This window comes from Chenopodium quinoa, unplaced genomic scaffold (assembly GCF_001683475.1).
Source record: "Chenopodium quinoa cultivar QQ74 unplaced genomic scaffold, ASM168347v1, whole genome shotgun sequence".
Lineage (NCBI taxonomy): Eukaryota > Viridiplantae > Streptophyta > Magnoliopsida > Caryophyllales > Amaranthaceae > Chenopodium > Chenopodium quinoa.
In genome coordinates, this window is record NW_018744452.1 from 383,436 (window position 1) to 404,824 (window position 21,389).

The following is a 21,389-nucleotide window of genomic DNA, read 5'->3' on the forward strand; positions in this document are numbered from 1 at the left end:
TTGCAGCCACTTTGGCATTGGGGGCAGAGGAAATCATGTCTGTGCCTATTTGTAATCGTTGGGTAGTTGCACCTGATGAATATGAAGTTGAAGATGACGAGGTCGAGGAGGTTGGCATGATCACTGTCTGCCAAATTGACAAAGAAGACTGGCGTCAACCAATCATTGACTATTTAAAGCACCAAAAGCTGCCTAATGATCCACGACATCGAACAGAAATCCGCCGTCGAGCCTCTCGTTTTATTCTCTTCAAAGGGACTCTTTATAGACGATCTTTTGACAAGCTATGGTCGAGATGTCTAGAAGATGAAGAGGCAACCAAAACAATAGAGGAATTTCATTCAGGGATTTTTGGAGCTCATCAATCTGGTCCTAAACTTCATGAGCGTATGAAAAGGGCGGGGTATTATTGGCCCTCAATTGTTCAAGATTGCATAGAGTTTGTTAAAAAGTGTGAAGCATGTCAATTTCATGCAAACTTCATTCACCAGCCTCCGGAACCACTACATCCAACTGTGACATCATGGCCATTCGAAGGATGGGGTCTTGACGTGGTTGGTCCGATCACACCAAAGTCATCTGGTGGTCACGCTTATATATTGGCTGCCACTGATTACTTTTCAAAGTGGGCTGAAGCCATTCCCCTTCGTGAGGTGAAAAAAGAAAATGTTGTCGATTTCATTCGCACCCATATCATTTATAGGTATGGAATTCCTCAAAGAATTGTCACTGACAATGGAAAGCCATTCGTCAACAACTTGATGGATAGCCTTTGCCAAAAGTTCAAGTTCACGCGACATAAGTCATCCATGTACAATGCTCCTGCAAATGGTCTAGCTGAAGCATTTAATAAAACACTTTGTAATCTGCTAAGCAAGGTCGTTGCAAAGTCTAAGCGTGACTGGCATGAAAAGATAGGAGAAGCACTTTGGGCATATAGGACGACATACAAGAATGCAACACAATCTACCCCATATTCATTGGTGTATGGTGTTGAGGCTGTCCTACTTTTAGAAGTTCAAATTCCATCACTAAGAATTGCCATTCAAGAGGATTTAACTAGTGATGAAAATGACAAGCTTCGATTGGCTGAGCTTGAAGCACTTGATGAGAAAAGATTACAAGCTCAACAGAAATTGCAATGCTATCAAGCTCGCATGACACGTGCATTCAACAAAAAGGTTCGACCTCGTTCTTTTCAAGTGGGAGTCATGGTCCTGGCAGTGAGAAGGCCTATCATTACTTTGCGCAAAACTGGAAATAAGTTCACATCAAAATGGGATGGTCCTTATGTGGTACGAGAAGTCTACACTAATGGAGCATACAAAATTGTTGATACTGAGGGATTGCGCGTAGGTCCAATTAATGGCAAGTTTTTAAAGCGCTACTATTCATGAAGTGAAAGCCATGTTAACTCCCAAGTAAGAGGATAAACTACTTGCAAAAAAAAAAAAAAAAAAAAAAAAATAAATAAATAAAAAAAAAATAAATAAATAAAGCATTGTTTGAACTACGTTGGCTTGATCTTGCAAGATAACCCGTTTATTTAGCAAGTGCGTAGGCAGCTTGAAAAAAAAAATCAAGTGCAGCCACATCAAAAAAAAAAAAAATTGTCAAAATAAAAAGGTAGTGTTGTTCAACTACTAAACCATAAAAAAAAAAAAAAATAAATAAAAAGAGGGGTAGTCTATCATCAATCCATCCACTCAGAAGGTTTGAGCATTTGACTGAAGCTCTTGAAGTTAACTTTCTGTTGCTCCAATTGGACTATCTCACCAGCACTCAGAACAGGAGTTGCATGTAAGTCGTCCAAAATCTGCTTCGCAACGTTCATTTGTTCTTCAATTGATGTGATAGATCCTTTGCTGGCCATTAAGTCATCTGTTAGACGATTCTTCTCTTCGCAAGCTTTCGTCAATTCAGCTTCAAGGTCTTCTACTCTTTTTGTGACTAAGGCATCTTGTTCCTTCAATTGCTCTTGCCTTTTTTGCTCGTTAGCAAGGTTGGACTCCGCTTGCTTGAGAAACTCAGATTGAGCAAGTATGTCTCTTGTTACTTGTTCAGATCTTTGTCGTTTCGCTGCAGCCTCCTCCAAAGCAAGGTAGGATTTGACTGAACAAACATAAGACTCAACTTTGCGCTTCAGCGGAGCCGGATCACCCTTGAGGTTTTGTATACCTCGATACACCATAGACGCTTCTTCAAACCTTTTGGGTACCTCCGAATAAGGTGACGCTTGCAGCATTGCCAAGTATTGAGCGCCTATGTGTTTTATTGCATCAGCAAAAATAGAACTAGAGAAGGGGCTTGCTTGAAAGAAAAAATAAAGTACTAGTGACTTCCAAGTCAAATAAAATGGTCGAGACCTTGTCACGCCAAACACTTCAAATCATGTATGTGACACAGTCTCGAGGGGGCAATTTGTAGACACGGAAATTTTATATGTGTCACACATTAAATTAAATAAATTAATTTGGGTTAAAGTCATATGAATGATCCATTTTAATTAATTTTGGCCCACTTAAATAAATAATCTGAATTAATTAAATACAACTCGGGTTATAAAATAAGCCAAATGGACCAGGTTAAAAGACTTTTAAGTCATAAAATGGGCCAGGCCCAAACCTACTAAGTCCACTCAAGGGGTTCTCATCTCCTATAAATACACCATTCCTCCATCAGTTGAAGGGATCCAGAAATCATTATTCTAAGAGCTTATAAAACTCAAGCGGAATTCTCTCTGAAGTAAGTCAACAAGCATATCAAACTCGTGCCGACTTGTTCAGATACATTCAAACACATTTGAACGGGACTAAGCTTCAAAGCCCTCGTTCAGGTGTATTCAAACAAAACCCTTAAATACAGGTTGACATCATCAAACGTCACCCTGCATTCAAACTCAAGTCGACGTCATCAAACGTCAACCTACAGGTGTCACACGCGTGTCATCATCAAGCTGCGGAACAGAATCAGAGGATTTAGTTTATTTTATTATAAACTGTTATACAGAGATTGTACCCAAAAAATCACATATTAATATAAATTCATTTGTTACTTTATTTCCCGTCTTTATTTATTTAGACTCGAAATTTGTGTAAACACTGACAAAAAAAATCCAACCTTTAATTAATCTCACAAAAATCCAACCTTTGCACCCCACCTTCTTCCACAGATCCATTACTTGTTAATGACCGATTTTTGTAAGTTATGTGCCACATGTCAGTCATTAATTGGTCAATTATTTTTTTAATTATTAAAAAACAAAAAAAAAAACAAAAAAAAAAAACCAACACCAGCCACCCACCCACCTCCCCCACTCCTCGGAAACTTCCCCCCACCCCCAACCAACACCAGCCACCTCCCCCACTCCCAACCAGCCCCACCATCGGGATCGTCGGATTCCGACGATCTCCCCCCACCCCTTGCCGCAACCTCCCCAACCACCAAAACCCCCTACGATCTAAAACCCTAACCACCACACCAAACACCTTATTCGACCCTCCCAAACCAGCCCGACCCCTCCCCGAACCTCCCCACCGCCCGACGACCACAAACCGACAACCCATGACCCTCCCCGACCCGTTTCCACCCCTCCCCACCCTAAACCCGACCCAAATTAGCCCCCTTCCACCCAAATCCGACAACCCCCGGTGTTGTGGGTCGAATTTCGTGGGTGGCTGGGTTCTGGGGTGGTCGGGGTTTAGCCGTTTAGGATGGTTGGTGTTAAGGTTGGGTTCTGGGTGGTCGGCCATTTAGGGTGGTTGGTGTTAGGGTGGCGAATTGGTGGTGGTGCCTTGGTGGGTTGTTGGAGAGAGGAGAGAGAAAGAGGAGCGAGAAGGGAAATTAAAGAGAAAAAAAAAAAAACTTTTTTACCGATTTAATAGAGGTTAAAGGTCAAATGAATCCGTAGGAGAAGGTGGGGTGCAAAGGTTGGATTTTTGCGAGATTAATTCAAGGTTGGATTTTTTTGTCAGACCTCGCAAAGGTTGGATTTTTAGATTCCATTTTCCCTATTTATTATTTATTATTTTTTTTTATTTTTTTGTGATACATAATTAGATATTATCACTCTTGTCTACATTACTAATTAAATAAATTAGGCACTTTTGAATGAGTTACTTTTCTTGGACATTCATCATTCCAATGTATGTAGCACTTTTGACTAGAGTGAGTGTAGGATACAGACATATGCATGGTATGCCACTGCACTTATGATTTCCTTGGAACTATTTCTGTAACAAAAATGAAGGTCAGGAGGAGTGGGGGATCTTTTTCAGGAAGGAATTGTTGATGTTATATACAGAGAAGTGTTTGCATTGTTGATTCCAGTATTACTTTACCTTCTGCCTATTGGGTTTGTGATACCCCAAACTGCTTTTGTACTGCACAAACCTTGATTCTTAAAATAGCAGTTATACAAGGAAAAAGAGTGGCAACCATGATTCTTTGTTGGTTGAGTAGCAGCTTTCCATTTGTAAAATAACAAATTTTTAAGCAGGATATGCAGGGCTGTGCTTCATCTTCTACAATCAGTTTTTTTTTATTGATATTTGAATTATAATGGTTGGGCTGGGTAATTGGCTTAATACAAAATGGTACCAATACTTGGAGTATTGTTTGTGTTCATACACTGCTCATGCTTATAATTGTGATTATTATGTTGCTAACAGAAACATAATGTAAGAGGGAAGTTATCTACAAAACTGGGGTTAAACCTAACATTACAAATCACAATACTGTAAAGTGACCGTTTTCATGTCCACATCGTTCAAATTGGATTGTCTTTTGTTATATATTGCAGTTCCTATTTTAAATACCTTTTGTAGATTCATTTTGGCTAAGTAGGCCTAGGCTTTGTTCTCTTCACCTTATTTAAGGTGCTGTGGTTTTAAATTTTCAAGTTCTTTTTTAGTATCTTTCTGGCTTGATCTATACTTTATGGTCTTATCTGAATTTAAGAAAAATAAGTAATAAGTAATACTTCGTAGTTGAAGTTAAAAATGCCTTGACATTAAAGGATTAGGCCTATACTAGCATATCATCAAAAGGTTCAAATTTTAGTGCCTTGTCTATAAATTTTGCTCAATGAGCTCTCTTACCAATTAGTTTTGCATCATTACATGGCTATATGACCTGAATAATTGGATCTGACTCATATGAGGGACAACAGCAGTTGTATTCTATTCAGGAAGATTTCATTTTTTAGAAAACCAAAGTTCTGAATCTAAACTTTAGGTACCTTGGGATTGGATTTCAGTTAAATGGTTCACATTGTAACAAATATTGTTGCATACTTGCACTGCATCCTCTAAAATTCTCTCATGTTTTAAATGCTAGTCCTTGAGATCAAGCAACATTAAACCAGGCTCATTGCTAGAAAGTTATTGTTTTCAGATGCATCGGTATCGTGATGATTTGTAGCAAGACGTTTTTCAAAAAGTAATTTAGGTAGTTTTCTGAACCTTTCTCTGTTTCATGTGTATAGTTTTCGTTTGGCTTGATACCAAATGTGAGGGCGAAAGGCAAGGCTTCAGTCCGTGTTGCAGAGATTTTGGATAGAATGCAGACAGAAGAGCCAGTCAACATAGATGAGGTAATCGAAATTTAATTTTTGAGTGTATATTCAGTTTGAAATCTGTTAAAAAATGGTAGGTTCTTTTGATTGGTTAATTATTCACATTTTTTATACACATCACTTTCAGGCGGTACCAGATATAAGTACACTGATCTTGCTCGATAGAGAGGTAAATTTTTGAATTGCCTTGCATTTCTTGCTTGATTGAAGTAGGTCATATAATATATAATCTTGATGAAGCTCTTCAATTCTTGTTCCTTTTTGGGTAATGAACAAGGAAGCAAATTGTGTGAAGTGCAGCTTAGATTAATGTTAATCTTTAGGATAAGGCATACAAAATAAATGTCCTCATGCTTCTATACATTTGTTAAGATAATAGAGTGAAATATCTAGGTTTTTTTCTGTTTAAACAGCATGCTCTTTATTTCACTGGAAAAGTAGATATAGGTTTCCATGCAACTGAATGAGCTAGTCATCACTTCAAATCTAAGTTTCACATAGCTAAACTTTTGGGTGGATATTAGTCGAGTATTATGTGATGGCAGGAAATCAGATAATTCTTCATTGCAGGTGGACATGGTAACTCCAATGTGTACCCAGTTAACTTATGAAGGCTTGTTGGATGAGGTAAGAGAATGCATGCTTAAACTGCTCTTGTTATTCAGTTTTACAGTCAGTAAACTGCGTAATTTTGTCTAATAAAGTAGTGGACCAGTTTGCACAGTTACAAGAATTACATAATTAATTTTTTTGATAAGTAGGGAGGAGGGAAGAGTTGGACAAGAATTAAAAAAAACAGAGATAGAAAATGAGTTCTGTAATTGGAGTGCCTTTTGAATGCCATTAAAAGTGAAATGTAATGAAGCTCTCAAGGCAAAGTGGCAGTGGAGGTATTGCATCATGAAAGAATTTTATCAAATATTTATAAGGTTTAGAGAGGTTATGTTGGTGTCTTCTTCTCAAGATTAGGCTTGCAAGAGTTGCATGTTTTTGGAAATTGATGTAATAGTACAAAAAAGAGATGACAATTTATCAAAAAGTGGAGACTATTCTCATATTGTAGACAATAAGGAAATAATGATGAGGTTGTAACTCCTAGTATAGAGGAGATAATAATAGAACCATCATTTCAGGTTAAAGAGAGTTTTAAGGTGATTAAAATAGAATAACAATATAATCACCGGTGAAATAGGAGGCATATGAGATATTCATTATCCTTCATTCATTTCATAGCATGTAAACTCATATATATTACCTAGGTTGTAACATAGAGTTTAACAATTCAATCATTTTTATTCATGTCAAAGTTTATTAGAATTAAGAAGTTTATTTTCTTATATTTATCATTTCCTTCATATTGGTTATTTGTATATCCCAAAATATTATTTATCTTTGTGAGGTATCAGATTCATATTATCTAGTAGAGGCTACATTTCTGCTGTGAGAGCTCTAACAATTGGTATCAGAGCTCACATCAAAAATCTTAAGTGGTAAAATTTTTAATTTTGAAATTAATTATAATGGCATCCACTAGTGGAAAGTTAAAGTTGGGGAATATGAAATCGAAAAATTCAATGGTAAAAACGATTTTTCCTATTAGAGGATGCAAATGAAAATTTGCTTGTATCACAAAAGTTGCATAAGGCATTGGCGGGAAGAGAACAAACTTGGGACATGAAGGATGAGGATTGGGATCTTGAAGCACGAGCGGCTATAATCTTATGCCTTGAGAGGGATGTTGCATTCTTGGTAATTGAAGAAGCAATCGTTGGCTTATGGACAAAGTTAGAAGCTAATTTCATGACGAAAACTCTAACAGATAGGATTTACTTAAAATCCAAATTGTATACATGCAAGATGGAAGAAGGCACCTCAATACGGGATTATATTAATAAGTTTGATAGGATTATATCAGACTTGAAGGATATTGATGTGAAGGTAGATGAGAAAGACCAAACACTCATGTTATTGCTTTCATTACCGAAATCCTATGAAAATCTAGTGGTTTGTAACCATGGATAAGACTAGAACATCGCTTTTAGCGGATGACCTTCGAAAGGTTGCTACAAGCGGAATAATGTCTAGTATTGGAAAAGAACACAACGAACAAGACGAAGGACTAATGAAAGAGGGTGAGACAAGGGAGGAAAGTTTAGATCAAAATCTAGACCTCTTGCGGAAAGGCCATGTTTCAAATGTGGTGAACTTGGTCATTTTAAAGCTAATTGCCCTAATAAGAGGGTAATATTCAAGAAGAACAACGACGACAACTCTAGAGGAAAAAAAACATGAAAAACAAGAAGCTAGTTTTGTCTCAAACGACGAGGATGATTATTGTTACTCAAGAATCTGAACAATGCAATGGGATGTCCGATAAATGGATGCTTGATTCAAGTGCATCACACCATATGTGTCCAAACAGGAAGTGGTTTACAACTTAGCAGAGTTTGGATGGTGGTACTGTTTTGATGGGAAATGATCATGCTTGTAAGACTGTCGGGTTAGGTACTATCCGAGTTAAGATGCATGATGGAACAATAATAACTTTGAAGCAGATTTGCGGAAGAACTTTATTTCTCTTGGGTTATTAGAGAAAAATGGTTGCAAGATAGTTTTGGAGAATGGAGTTTTAAAAGTTGTTTGTGGTTCCTTGGTAGTGATGAAGGGAATTCGTCACGGTAATCTTTATCCTTTTTTGGGGACAATTGTTACAATTGATTTAGCAGTTGGAATTGGTAGAAGTAAAGACCAAACAGAATGCACAAGGATATGGCACATGTGCCTTGGGCATATGTCGGAAAAGGGACTGCCGTTACTTAGTGGACAAGGTTTGTTGGAGAACATGAAGAAGCTACAAATGAAATTTTGTGAGCATTGTGTGTATAGAAAAGCACGCAGGGTGAAGTTCTCTACAAGTAAACACAAGAGCAAGGGATTGTTAACTATGTGCAACGGATGTTTAGGGTCCGGCTAAAGTTGCTTTCAAAGTTAGTTCCAGGTATTTTGTTACATTTGTTAATGATCATTGTAAATATGCTTGGATTTATTTTCTTAAGCATAAGAATGAGGTATTCGACATTTCAAGCGGTGGAGAGCAATGGTTGATAACACAACAGGTCGAAAGCTAAAAATTTACGGTCTGATAATGGTACCAAATACACATTAGGACCTTACAAGGAGTTTTGTGATTAGGAAGGCACTCTGTGAGACACTGGACGGTAAGAGACACACCACAATAGAATGGAGTCGTGGAAAGACTGAATCATGCACTACTTGAAAAGGCAAGGTGCATGCGCTCTAATTCTGGATTAAGCAAAGAAAGGTGGGCGGAGTTGTTTGCTACAGCTTGTTATATATTAAATTGATCCCCTCATTCTTATTTAGATGGTGACACGCCTTATAGGGTATGATCTGGGGAACATGCAGATTACACGAGACTCAAAATCTTTGGGTGCACGACTTATCATCATGTTAAAAATAACAAACGTGATGAAAGAGCCAAGAAAGCAATCTTTTTGGGGTATCCAAAAGGGGTTCTAAGGTTATCGTCTTTGGAGTGTAGAAGATTCTAAATTTGTAATTAGCAGAGATGTGACCAATGATGAAAGATCTATGGTAGCTTTATCGAAAGTTATGATGCCTAATGATGGTGATGTTGGAATGACTACAAATACTCAACTGGTGGAGATAGAATCTAGAAACCAACAAGATTCTAGGCATGTTCATGTTCAGGAGGAGGATGATCTGGATCATGAGGAGATTTAGCAGGAAAATGCACACGTACTACAACAACAACAACAACATGATTATTTGGCATCCACTAAGCCAAATAGGAATTATAAATTAGTTTTGTATGAGGAATTACGGGCCTTCAAACAAGATTTCAAAGACAAGGATAAAGAGAGTTGGTTGGTTGCTATGGAAGAAGAGATGCAATCTCTTCATAAAAACAAGACATGGGAGGTAGTCCCATTGCCCGTGGGAAAGACTGCTATTGGTTGTATTAAAGCAAAAAGGATCCTTCCAAATTAGATAAAATAAGGTATAAGGCTAGGTTAGTGGTTAAGGGATTTTCACAAGAAAGAAGGTGTTGATTACAATGAGATTTTTTCTGCGGTGGTAAAACATACTTCTATTCGGATGTTGTTGAGTCTTGTAGCTCATGGAGATCTTGAGAGCTCGATGTGAAGACATCCTTCTTACACGGAGACTTGGATGAGAAAATTTATATGTATCAACCCGAAGGATTTAAGGTTGAGGGTAAAGAGAATAAGAAACGTCGCTCGAGGAAATTACTTTAAGGATTAAAGCAATCTCCTCGAGAGTGGTACACGTGATTTGATTCTTTTATGTCAAAACAAGGATTTTCCGGAAGTAGTTACGATTGTTGTGTATACATTCGCAAACTTCGTGGAGGTGATTATATGTATCTCCTATTGTATGTAGACGACATGCTTATTGCTTCAAAAAGCAAGGTGGAGATAAATAGGTTAAAAATTCAGCTCGTTGAAGAGTTCGAGACTAAAGACTTAGGCGCTGCAAATGAAATATTGGGTATGGAGATTAGAAGAGAGAGATCAAGCCAGAAATTGTTCTTAAGCCAAAATGACTATATTGAGCGGGTTATTGAAAGGTTTGGAATGAAAGGTGCTAAGTCAGTGGCGACTCCATTGGCTCCACATTTTAGGCTCCGTGGTAAATAATCTCCTACTACAGCGGATGATAAGGCATACATGAATAATGTACCTTATGCTAATGCAGTAGGCAGTTTAATGTACACTATGTTATGTACACGTCCAAACATTTCACAGTCAGTGTTGTTATGTTACAGGCTTTAGAGCTCTATCTACGACAGAAGCCGAGTATATGGCTATATGTCACGGTCCGGAAGTTTGGGCCCCGAAACGTGCAGTGCGCTCTAGCCTTTTGGTGGCAAGAACGCTAGCCTTGAGCGGAAGAGGGACTTGTGAGCACAAAGCAACACAAGCGGGCAATAGAATCTCAGGAGCACTCAAGTCTATCTGGGCGACGGAGTGCGGGTGGTCGGGGCTTGTGACGGCCGATACTTCAAAGCGGGCCCAAGCGGGTCCGAACCACGAGTCCTTAGCGCATTAAGTTGGGTTGGAGGGGAGCTAATATGCAAGTTAGACACAATATCTATAAAGGTCTAACAACAAACAAGCATAAAAGCAAGGCAACACTTGGTAGAAGGCTTTAAGATTTCATTAATCATTCGCCCTCTAAAGAGCTTTAAATGACATACAAGGAGAATCCCTAGTGAACACTGATCTGACAATAACACAATAATGGGACCTCAAGCTAAGAAAGCATAAACTAAACTCTAGGAAAGCACTTAAAGGGAATCTAATACATCAAAAGGAGTTGGATTCTAACATTATGGCTGAAGGAGTTAAGGAAGCATTATGGTTGAAGGGACTTCTTCAGGATAGTGTGAATCTAAACTGTGATGGCCAAAGTGCTATTCACCTGGCTAAGAACCGGGTTCATCATGCTCGTACCAAATATATAGATGTCAAATATCATTTTGTATTTTGTACAGGATGTCGTAGAGGAAGATAGTATTTCTCTAATGAAGGTGGATACAAATGAGAACCCTTCAAACATATTAACCAAAGTTGTCTCAGCCAACATTGTTTGGAATTGCTAAACATTGTCCTGTGTTAGGGATTACATGGGGAAGTAAATGGAACTACGATTGATTTGATCCTGGTTAAGGGTACATAGGCAGTCATTGTGAAAAATGGTGCAACCGGATATGGATTATGCAATTTGTTCGTCCAAAATTTTGAATGTCTTCAAATTGTGAACGAGGTAGAGAATTGTAGACAAATAAGGAAATAATGATGAGGTTGTAACTCCTAGTATAGAGGAGATAATAATAGAATCATCATTTCAGGGTAAAGAGAGTTTTAATTTAATTAAAATAGAATAACAATATAATCACCAGTGAAATAGGAGGCATATGAGATATTCATTATCCTTCATTCATTTCATAGCATGTAAACTCATATAAATTACCTAGGTTGTAACATAGAGTTTAACAATTCAATCATTTTTATTCACGTCAAAGTTTATTAACATTAAGAAGTTTATTTTCTTATATTTATCATTTCCTTCACAGTGGTCATTTTTCTATCCCAAAATATTATTTATCTTTGTGAGGTATCGAATTCATATTATCTAGTAGAAGCCACATTTCCGTTGCGATAGCTCTAACACATATAGTAAAACCTTAAAATAGATCTAGGTTCTTAATTTTAGGCTCCCAAAAAGGAATAAAAGTTCTTAATAAAATGACGGAGGGGGTAAGAATTTGAACCTCACAGCAGTCTTGTCAAATCGTCATCATTTATTTTTTTGGCCTTATATTCATAAATGCCTGCTTAGCTGCTATTTAGTTTTGTGGGTTGGCTTATTTCTGGGGCATAACAATTACGAATAGCTAAGCTTTAAAAAGCTTACTTGAAAACTTAAAAATCTCTATCTTCTCTATCCAATGCTTGTTGGTAAGCATTGGGATCTCTAACTTTTCAATTGTTGTTCCAACCTATATGATGATTGGACTATTGCAGTTGCTACATGTGAATAATGGGGCTGTGGAGCTTGATGCATCTATTATGGGTGCCCAAGAGGGGAAAAAGGTCAAAGTACCGCTAAATTCAAGGTATATCTTAAGAAATGCTTTTAAACTATCTTTAAACATCTACTACTATTGAATTTACTCTAGATAACTTTTCGGAGATATTCAATTGTTTTGGAATCATACTTCAATGTTTACTTATCGCATTATTTTTAGTTCTTCCATGATTACTATTGTCCTTTAACCCCTTAGCATTTGCATTTTACTCATTTTAAGTTTTTACCTGAACCCACATTGGTGTTTCAACATGCTTATGGTCTGAAATTTACTTGTTTTTACTTATAATATGAGGGGAGGGAGTAGAACGACTTGAACGACACATTTTTTCTTTGAGTAGCCTTTCCGTTAGGTTTATCAATGTTGTGTGGCTTGTTCCTAGAGTTTTGGAAGATATGTTTCACTGTTGAAATATCTTAAGCGTTGTTGTCGTTACTTAAATTAAGATTGTTAAGAATTTTAAGATCTAGTCTAGTATAGTTTGATCCGATCACATGATTTGACTAATCTTTGAATGTATTTGTATATGCTAATATAAAAGAAAATAAACATTATCAAGTGGATCTTGTTGGATTTGTCTTGATGTGATGTTTGCAAATATAACTGCCTCTGTTTTTTTTTTTTTTTTTAAGTATTATAGTTTGACTAGCACATAGTTTGAAGTATGCGAGTTAAATAAAGTTAAATATTCAGTAAATTGGGTTTGTTGGGGAACTAAAATTTTTAAAGTAAGGAATGTGAGTGGAGGGAAATCATAAAAATGTAGGAGTGGGAAACATGTGAGGAGAGAGCTATAATAAAAATAAGTGAAGATGTCCACAAAGGAAATGATGGATTTAAAAAAAAAAAACACAACTAATTTAGGAAAGTGATGCACTAAAAAGAAAAAATAGGATATTTCTAAGGGCACACAATTAAAAATGTTAAGCGATGAGCAAACAAAGTAAGATCTAGTGTGGTCTGAATTTTATTTTAATTTTGTTGTAGTTGGGTTTTTTTTTTAGGTGGTTTAGTTACAAACTTGCAATAAGTATAAGTAAATAAGTTGAAAATAACATATCCTTGTATGGTCTTTATCAATGTTACAAGGGGCTGGATTCAATTCGAAACGTGGTACGGAAACGAATACGCAAAACGCTACCCGTGGTGAATTCGGTACAATTGGGTACGAAATAGTAAATTAATAAAAAAAAAATATAGGTGATTTTTATTAATAGATTTTATATTAGAAATTAAAATAAATACAAGTATATAATAACTCCTCCATATAAAATATGTATTTAGGTGAGCGGGTTACTAAAAAATTAGATTATATAATATATAAGGCCCAAGTTGCTCATTAAAAAGAGGCCCTGTTGTTGATAGAGGTTTAAGCCTTCACTAATTGAAACAAAACCCTAGCCACCACCCTAGTAAAATGTTACTGCTATGTAAAGCATGAGAAAGGAGAGAGAAAAAAGTCTGAAAATTTTCAAAAATTAAATAAGCAGATGCACGTGAAAGAAGGAAGAGATAGAATATTGCACTGCAAATATCAGGAAACAACCCATTAGAAGTTGCAGAGGAAGAACAACCGTCTTTGATCAGCCACAACTACGAGTCGCCACCTTCAGCGTTCTGGTTCGCGGCCACCGGCAGGTCGTGTTTGTTCCGCGTTCCGATTCGCATGAATCAGTTCGCGATTCGTGGCACCGTACCGCATTCCTTGTAACGTTGGTCTTTATGTATTCTTTATCTTATAATGTCAAAGGATTATTGTTTGCTAGCTTTCAACTAGCACTTTTCCTTTTCATCTCTTTACCCCCCATCTTTCTAAAATCATTTACTCCTTCGGTCCTTAAGTAGTTGCATTGCTTTGACAAACACGCAAATTAAGGCACTTTAATTGACTTTTAAAGTTTTAGTTCCCCACAATTCCATATTGAAACAATTCTAAATGAAGTAACCAGGCCAATTCAAGATGAGGTTCCATGGTGTATGTTGTTTGCGGATGATATTGTTTTGGTGGATGAAACTAAAGATGTGGTTAATGCCAAAGTAGAGCAATGGAGGCAAAGGTTGGAATATTGAGGGTTTAAGTTAAGTCGGAGTAAGACTGAATATTTGGTACATAGAAGGGGACAAGCGATGATGTAGTGAGCTTGGACGAAAAAGACTTGAAAATGAGTGAATTATTTTAAGTTCTTGGGCCAATCATCAAGAAAAATGGAGAGTGACCACGGGAGTGTTAGGTAACTGAAGCGTTCCCGTGGAACACAGACCAAGTGTTGCTTTATGGTACAGAATGATGCGCTTCTAAGGAGCACATTAAAAAGATGGAGGTTACGGAAATGCACATGTTAATATGGATGTGCAGGAACACTCTAACAAATAGAATCAGAGATGAGGTTATTCAAAAGAAAGTGGGTGTAGCATACATTGCTGAAAAACTAAGTAAAAATTGTTTATGTTTGTTTGGGCATGTAAGACGGAGAGCCGAGGGCCCGGTACAAAGAGTGGAAGAGAGAGACCATGGAGGGTTTAAACGAGGGAGAGGGAGACCGGAAATGACTTGGTTGGAAGGTGCTAGGAAGGATGGGAAGTAGATGGATTTGTATGAGATTTTGGCATTTGATCATAACTTCATAAGGGATGAAGGAGAAAGATTTTTGTGGTTCAATATACAGAATAATCACTTTTGGTTCATATAGCCGACCCTACTTATGGGGTTAAGGCTTTAATTAATTGCATTGTCCCATATTGATTTTTGAATTATTCACGTCTTTTTTTCTTACAAAATTGTTTTTTACCAATGATCTGTTTGTTTCATCTAATTTGAACTTATTTTTGTCTTATTTCAAATAAAATGATTTCAAATAAGTTCTAATCTTTGGCAACATAAGTTCGGATAATTCAAGTAAAATAAAGTAAATTAAGTTTAGATATAATATTTTTCACACAAAATAAGATAAACCAAACATACCCTTAGCATATAAAAATGGATATGCCTTATATTATTTTATAATTTTAAAATTTTATAACTTGTAGATGATTACAAATATCAACGCTTGCAAACGAGAAATTCAAAGTGGAATATTAAAATATAAATATAGAGGAAGTTTCAATGTCTTCTAAAAGCACTAGATGTGATTATATGCTAGTGCGGTTATTAGAGAACTATTTTTGAGCTCTTGTTTTGACTTTCCAAGCCTTACACAGTTAGGGGTTGTGGTATGTAGGAGGAAAAAACCTTCTGAAGTGCTTGGTATTATTCGGTGTTTTGGCCTATAAGTTGGCACTTGGAATTTATTCAATTGTGCCAAAACAATATACTTTAGGGCCAAATTACTCTTTCTTGATAAATAAGTTTTTGTCATTTTATACACTGAAACTATTTCCAAAAACTGTGTGTATGTTAGATCAATGGTGTTTTTCACAGATATCCCATCTTTAAGTAAACCTATTCCAGCTATCTCACCATTTTTTTTTTTTTTTGTTTTTCAGTGACAAGCTTTTTAAGGAGACTCGGGACCTCAATTTTGAAGTTGTTGTCCAGGTTGGCAATTGCTCTAATCTCCAATTACTTTTATTTGGCTAATTAGTCCATTTTTTTTTTTATTCCCAGTTGATCTTCTCTGATATGTTTACACAAAATCGCAGGTCTTACGCCAAAAAGCAACATCCATGAAACAAGACTATACTGACATAACAACCACTGTAAGTTATCAACTGTTGTGCCCATTTTTTGCTTTGTAGCTTACATGAATTCAGTGGAATAAATGTTACTTGCTGAAACCCCTTGCAATTGTGTCTCTTAACTTTTGGTTGGATGTGATTCACAAAAGATGGATTCCTTCATTTTTTTTAGTATGCTTAGTTCTAAGGCGTATATCCAATTGTACATAGTTGTTGCCAGTGAACTTAATTGTGTATGAAATTCCGAGATGGTTTTCCATATTAATTGTGTTTTTGATACTTTATATACCCGCTTTGTTCCTTTTTGTTCTACTCATTGTAGATTCGCAACCCTAGGAAAATGGGTTTATATAAGAAAAAGGTGTGTTTGTGTGTTTGCTCGTTTGCGTGCGCGAGGGTGCGGGTGTGTGTGTGCGTGCATGTGTGTGGGCATGTGTGTGTGTTCGTGTGAGCGTGCGTGCGGGTGCATGTGTGCGTGTGTGTTGTGTGTGTGTGTGTGTGAAGAAATGTAGTATTTGTTTTACATATTCATAGTTGTTCTATATTGCTTGGAGCTGGGTAAATGCTAGCTGAATACGTTTCCTCTGCAATTTATGTTCTTTTTGAAAATGAACCCCTAGTGCTCTGCAGGTTTTACCTGCTTAACTGGCAAGCCTTTAAGGTAATTTTAGTTACAAAATGATATTTGAATCTCTCAAAAGTAATTTTGTGTGAAGGTCTCTAAAGAGTGGGATTATGTCTTCCCTCTTGTTTCAAGGAGAGTGATTAAAAGTTCTAGGATGAACCTTAGTACATCTGTATATTTTACTAAGAATCTTGCACATGTATGGGAAATAGTTAGGCTGGTAATATGATAGTCTGCTACTGAAAAATAAGAAAATGTAGAATTTAGTTTCTGCTGTAGTACAACGCACTTAGATATCGAATTTTTTTTTTTTTTTGGAGAACCACTAGATATCGATTTTAAAACTAATTGAATTGTCAAAACATGATTTCAGAATCAAACAGTATCTGAACTGAAGGACTTCGTCAAGAAGCTTAACTCCTTGCCAGAGATGACTGTAAGTGATATCTTGTGTATAGTTTCCAAACTTTTTGATTGTAGCAATTGAGCTCAAGAGTTTAACTTGCCTTTCTTTTTGGTCTAGAGGCACATAAATCTTGCTCAACACTTGTCCACATTGACATCCAAGCCATCATTTCTTGGGCGTCTTGACATGGAACATACTATTGTGGAATCTGAGAGCTATGACATGTATGTTACTATATTATTTTCTGCTGAAACAGACATACAGTTTATAAGCATGGAAAAATAATTTGATTTGCTTGTATGTTAAATCAGGAACAAATGATTGGGGCTTTGGTGGAGTAATTTGGTTCTTTATAGATTACGTTGTCAAATTAGTGAGAGAGAAGATTTGATCATTGGTAAAAGTAAGCTGAGAGAGCTATGACATGTATGTTACTATTATTTTCTGCTGATACAGACATACAGTTTATAAGCATGGAAAAATAATTTGATTTACTTATATATTAAATCAGGAACAAATGATTGGGGCTTTGGTGGAGTAATTTGGTTCTTTATAGATTACATTGTCAAATTAGTGAGAGAGAAGATCTGATCATTGATAAAAGTAGATTTAAATACGAGTACCAATTTCTAGGAAGTAGAAATAGTTAAGCATGTCTCTTTTACTGAATTCTTGGGGGTTTAAAGCTGAAGATCATGTCTATTTAACAGTAAAAATGAGTTGTATTCCCATGTGGAAAAATATCATGGTCGCAGTGTCATGGAAGCTGCATCTCATGGTTGTTTGACACATTTTGTGGCCAGTGACGTGACTTGACAAATGTAAAAGTAGGAAAAAAAAAAGCATTTTTACGGTACAGCATAAACTATTCCACTGTTCACCACTTATCTTGTTATATTTTAATAGAAATAAGAGGTTCTAAGCATTTGTAGTGACTAATATGAAAACATATTTTTCTTAAATGGGATTCCAATTGCATCCATACAGTAAACTAGTGGTCTTTAATTGATGTCAAAGCTACATTACCCAACAGCATTTTGCAAAATGGCAAGCTTAAATCAATTGCTAACTTTTATGTCGTAGAATGGTCTAGTTTGAATTCTCTCGTGCATCCTTTATGACTCAAAAAGAAGTTTAAATATCATATTGAAGTGGCGTTTCATAGTGCATTCTGTTTTAATAAAGGATGTCTAGAATCTGGAAAAATGTACCTGTTTGTGAATTTAGTACCTTTACAGTTTTTCATGTTAGCTACCTATCCAGAAGAATGTTGGTGGGTTTGATATTAGCTCCACTGCTTTGTGTTGATGCATTACGTGTTTGGCTAAGGGTTTTATGTGTATGGTTCTGCTAGTCACATAAAGGATACATGCATTGCTTATGTAATATGCAGATCTTTAGAGTATATTGAAGAAATGATTCACAAGCAGGAACCTCTTGCCTGTGTCCTCCGACTTCTCATCTTGTTTTCTGTTACAAATTCAGGATTGCCTAAGAGACAGTATGACGGTCTGAGGTATCTATACCTGATGTCTAATTTTCAAATTTTTTTAATTTAATTTTTATTTTATAAATAAGATTTCTGTCATACATATCATGGCAACACTTTTTTTTTTCCAAAATACTGTGTTATGAATGTTATGGTACATTTGTTTGATGAAGGAGAGAGATACTTCATAGCTATGGATTTGAGCACATGGCCACACTGAATAATCTGGAAAAGGCTGGGTTTTTTAGAAAACAGGTTCTGTTCAACTGTAATGGCAAATTTTAGCAATATTGACTTGTCAATCATAATTATAGTGCTGTTTATTGGTAGTTATTTAATGCTTGTTGTCTTGTTGATCCTGACAGGAAATGAGAAGCAACTGGTTGACTGTAAAACGAGCTATGCGTCTTGTAGTTGAGGATATCAATACAGCCAAGTATGCACACTGATATCTGTCATCATTTCCTGTTGAATTATTATTTGTGTTAAATGTTTTTTTTTTTTGTTTTTTTTTTAAAAAAATTATCATATATGCTGTTAAGCTTAGAGAATTTCTTACTGGTCATTATATAAGTCGATGTAGCAGAATATATTTCATAATGGCTTGCTGATGGTTGAATCACTAAACTGCCACCATGAATATCTGGATGGCGTTTCTTCAGATAAAGTAGGTTGTTTTGATTTTTTTCAAATTTAGTTATAATGTGTAATGCAAACACTTTAACAAAGACCTTCAATCTTCCAACAGTTACCAAGACATAAAAGAAAGCATATGCATGAAAATGCTAATCTGGGAATCTCCCCAGTATTGATACATTGATACCAAAGAGTAGTTTAGCATCATAATTCAGGGAAAGTTAAAAAGGGAAAGGAATTTATGGTGTATGTGTTTAGCTCACAATTTCCAGTCCCCCACTTGATGAATAGATTGGATTAGGTTCACCCGTCTTTTGTTTATCCTTATTCCCAATCACCCCTCTCCCTGATTTCCCCTACAGCCACAACCACCCCTATCCTCATGGTCCTTTTTTTTTTGGTCCAGTATTTGCAGATTGGGTACTTGGGAATAGGGGGGAAATGTAAGGAAATATTGCCACCAAGCACCCTCACTTGGAAAGATTTGAACCCCATGCCTCAAGAATATGGTGTAAGAACCTCATCAAGCAAGCTAAGCATTGCTTGGTAGGTGTCCCCCTGAAAAAAAACCTTAGTATCCTCTTGGCTTATACTACAATGGTTAAATAAGAGTAAAAAAAAAAATTCTACTCACTTTCCATTTTCATCTATTTTTCTAGGTTGTACTCACTTTCACTTAATTCCTTTTATGGTAACATTTTATTCAATTTTTATCATATACAATCCTACTTTGTGGGCCCAATAATATTTAATAAAACCCCCATACTTTATCTTTCGCCGCTTTATAGCAAAGTACCCACATGCATGGTCCATTTTTTTACTTTTTCTTGATATGCGTAGCTACTGAGTAGAACTTAGAATTCATATAACTAGTTGGTTTACTTTTTTTTTTTTTCTTTTTTTAATTACTTTTGCTATAAATTTTCAGCATATCGGAATACCTTTATTCTTAAATCGTGAAATTTGGCTATTTAGGTTATTGTTTAAACTTAATGATGTAAAAAAAATAATTATTGTTTGTCGCTAGTAATATACAGGGGAAGGGTCTTGTGAGAATAGGTCCCTATGTGAGAACACCATACTTATATAAGAAGAGAGAACAAATTTAAAATTTAAAACATTTGAATAAAACTTAGAACGTACTAGTAAAAATTTAGAACACACGATTTAAAATCTTGAACATATGATTTAATTTTAGAACACATAAATAAAAATTTAGAACATTTTTTATAATTTTAAAACATATGAGTAATAACATGATTTAAGTTTAGAACTTGTGAGAAAAAATTTAGAAAGCTTAATTTAAGATTTCGAACATATGAGTAAAACTTAAAACATTTGATTTATGATTTAGAATACGTCAGTAAAAATTTAGAACATATGAGTTAAATTTAGAACATGTGAATAAAAATTAAAACATATGAGTAAAAATATTGAATGTATGATTAAAAATGGGAAAATTTCAATGGTATCCCCCAAATGGTGATTCTTTTTTTGTATTATACGAAATGACCCTAATTAAAAAAAAGTTTCCTACAAATGACTTAATGAGGCTCAAATGAGTTAGTTTTAATTAATATGCTAACCATGGTTAGGCTAATTTTTCACCACATCATTTCCCTAATCTACACCACACTCCCACAAGCAACAACATCCCACATCTCCACCTTCTTGTTGCCTAACACCCTACCTCCCAGCGTATCCTATCCACACTATCTCCTTATCCTTCACTCCACTTCATCTTCTAGCCAACAATAACCCTTATCTGAGCCACTTGCACCACATTTGTCTCTCCTTTTTCTCCAACCTCACCACTAATCAGCCACCACCAAACCATCTCACTACCCATGCCCCTGAAAATCAACCCCATGCTCCTAGAAAATCACCCTCACCCAAATAATAAGTCCTAACCAATTCTATTTGGGGTTTATTTGTGGTTGGCGAATAGAAGATAAGAAGGTTGGTGGATGGCGAGAGAGCAGCGATGGGTTTGCCTGAAGGAGAGAGAAAGAGATAATGTGAGAGGGGGAAAGAAAAGAGGAAAGAGACTGGAGAAGAGGTGTTAGGTGTTGGAGTGGGGTTCAGGTGATGTTTAAATGCGGGGGTGACCGCAAGGCGGCAGTGGGTGTGGAGGAAGGATAATTTAGAGAAATTAATGGTTGGGGTGATGAGTTACATAGTGTTCCATAAAGGAAGGTGATAAAGACTGGTGTCCATAGTGATGTTAGATGACGGCAGCCTTGCGAAATTTGTTACAGGAAAATACTTATGAGATAAACTTCCAGGAGTTAGTGTAAGAGGCATGATTCACAAGTCCCTGTTATA

At 36.2% G+C, this 21,389-nt stretch overlaps 1 protein-coding gene across 1 annotated transcript in view; it reads left to right on the plus strand.

The window, feature by feature from the left end:
* Positions 1-21,389, plus strand: part of LOC110697012 (vacuolar protein-sorting-associated protein 33 homolog) — a 35,733-nt gene that overhangs the window by 10,739 nt on the left and 3,605 nt on the right. Inside the window, exons 8-18 of the mRNA XM_021874346.1 lie at positions 5,486-5,593; positions 5,703-5,744; positions 6,146-6,202; positions 12,169-12,260; positions 15,717-15,768; positions 15,873-15,929; positions 16,907-16,969; positions 17,057-17,163; positions 18,333-18,455; positions 18,602-18,683; positions 18,794-18,864. Coding sequence (XP_021730038.1) covers positions 5,486-5,593; positions 5,703-5,744; positions 6,146-6,202; positions 12,169-12,260; positions 15,717-15,768; positions 15,873-15,929; positions 16,907-16,969; positions 17,057-17,163; positions 18,333-18,455; positions 18,602-18,683; positions 18,794-18,864 — 854 coding nt within the window. The remainder of the gene's footprint in view (positions 1-5,485; positions 5,594-5,702; positions 5,745-6,145; positions 6,203-12,168; positions 12,261-15,716; positions 15,769-15,872; positions 15,930-16,906; positions 16,970-17,056; positions 17,164-18,332; positions 18,456-18,601; positions 18,684-18,793; positions 18,865-21,389) is intronic.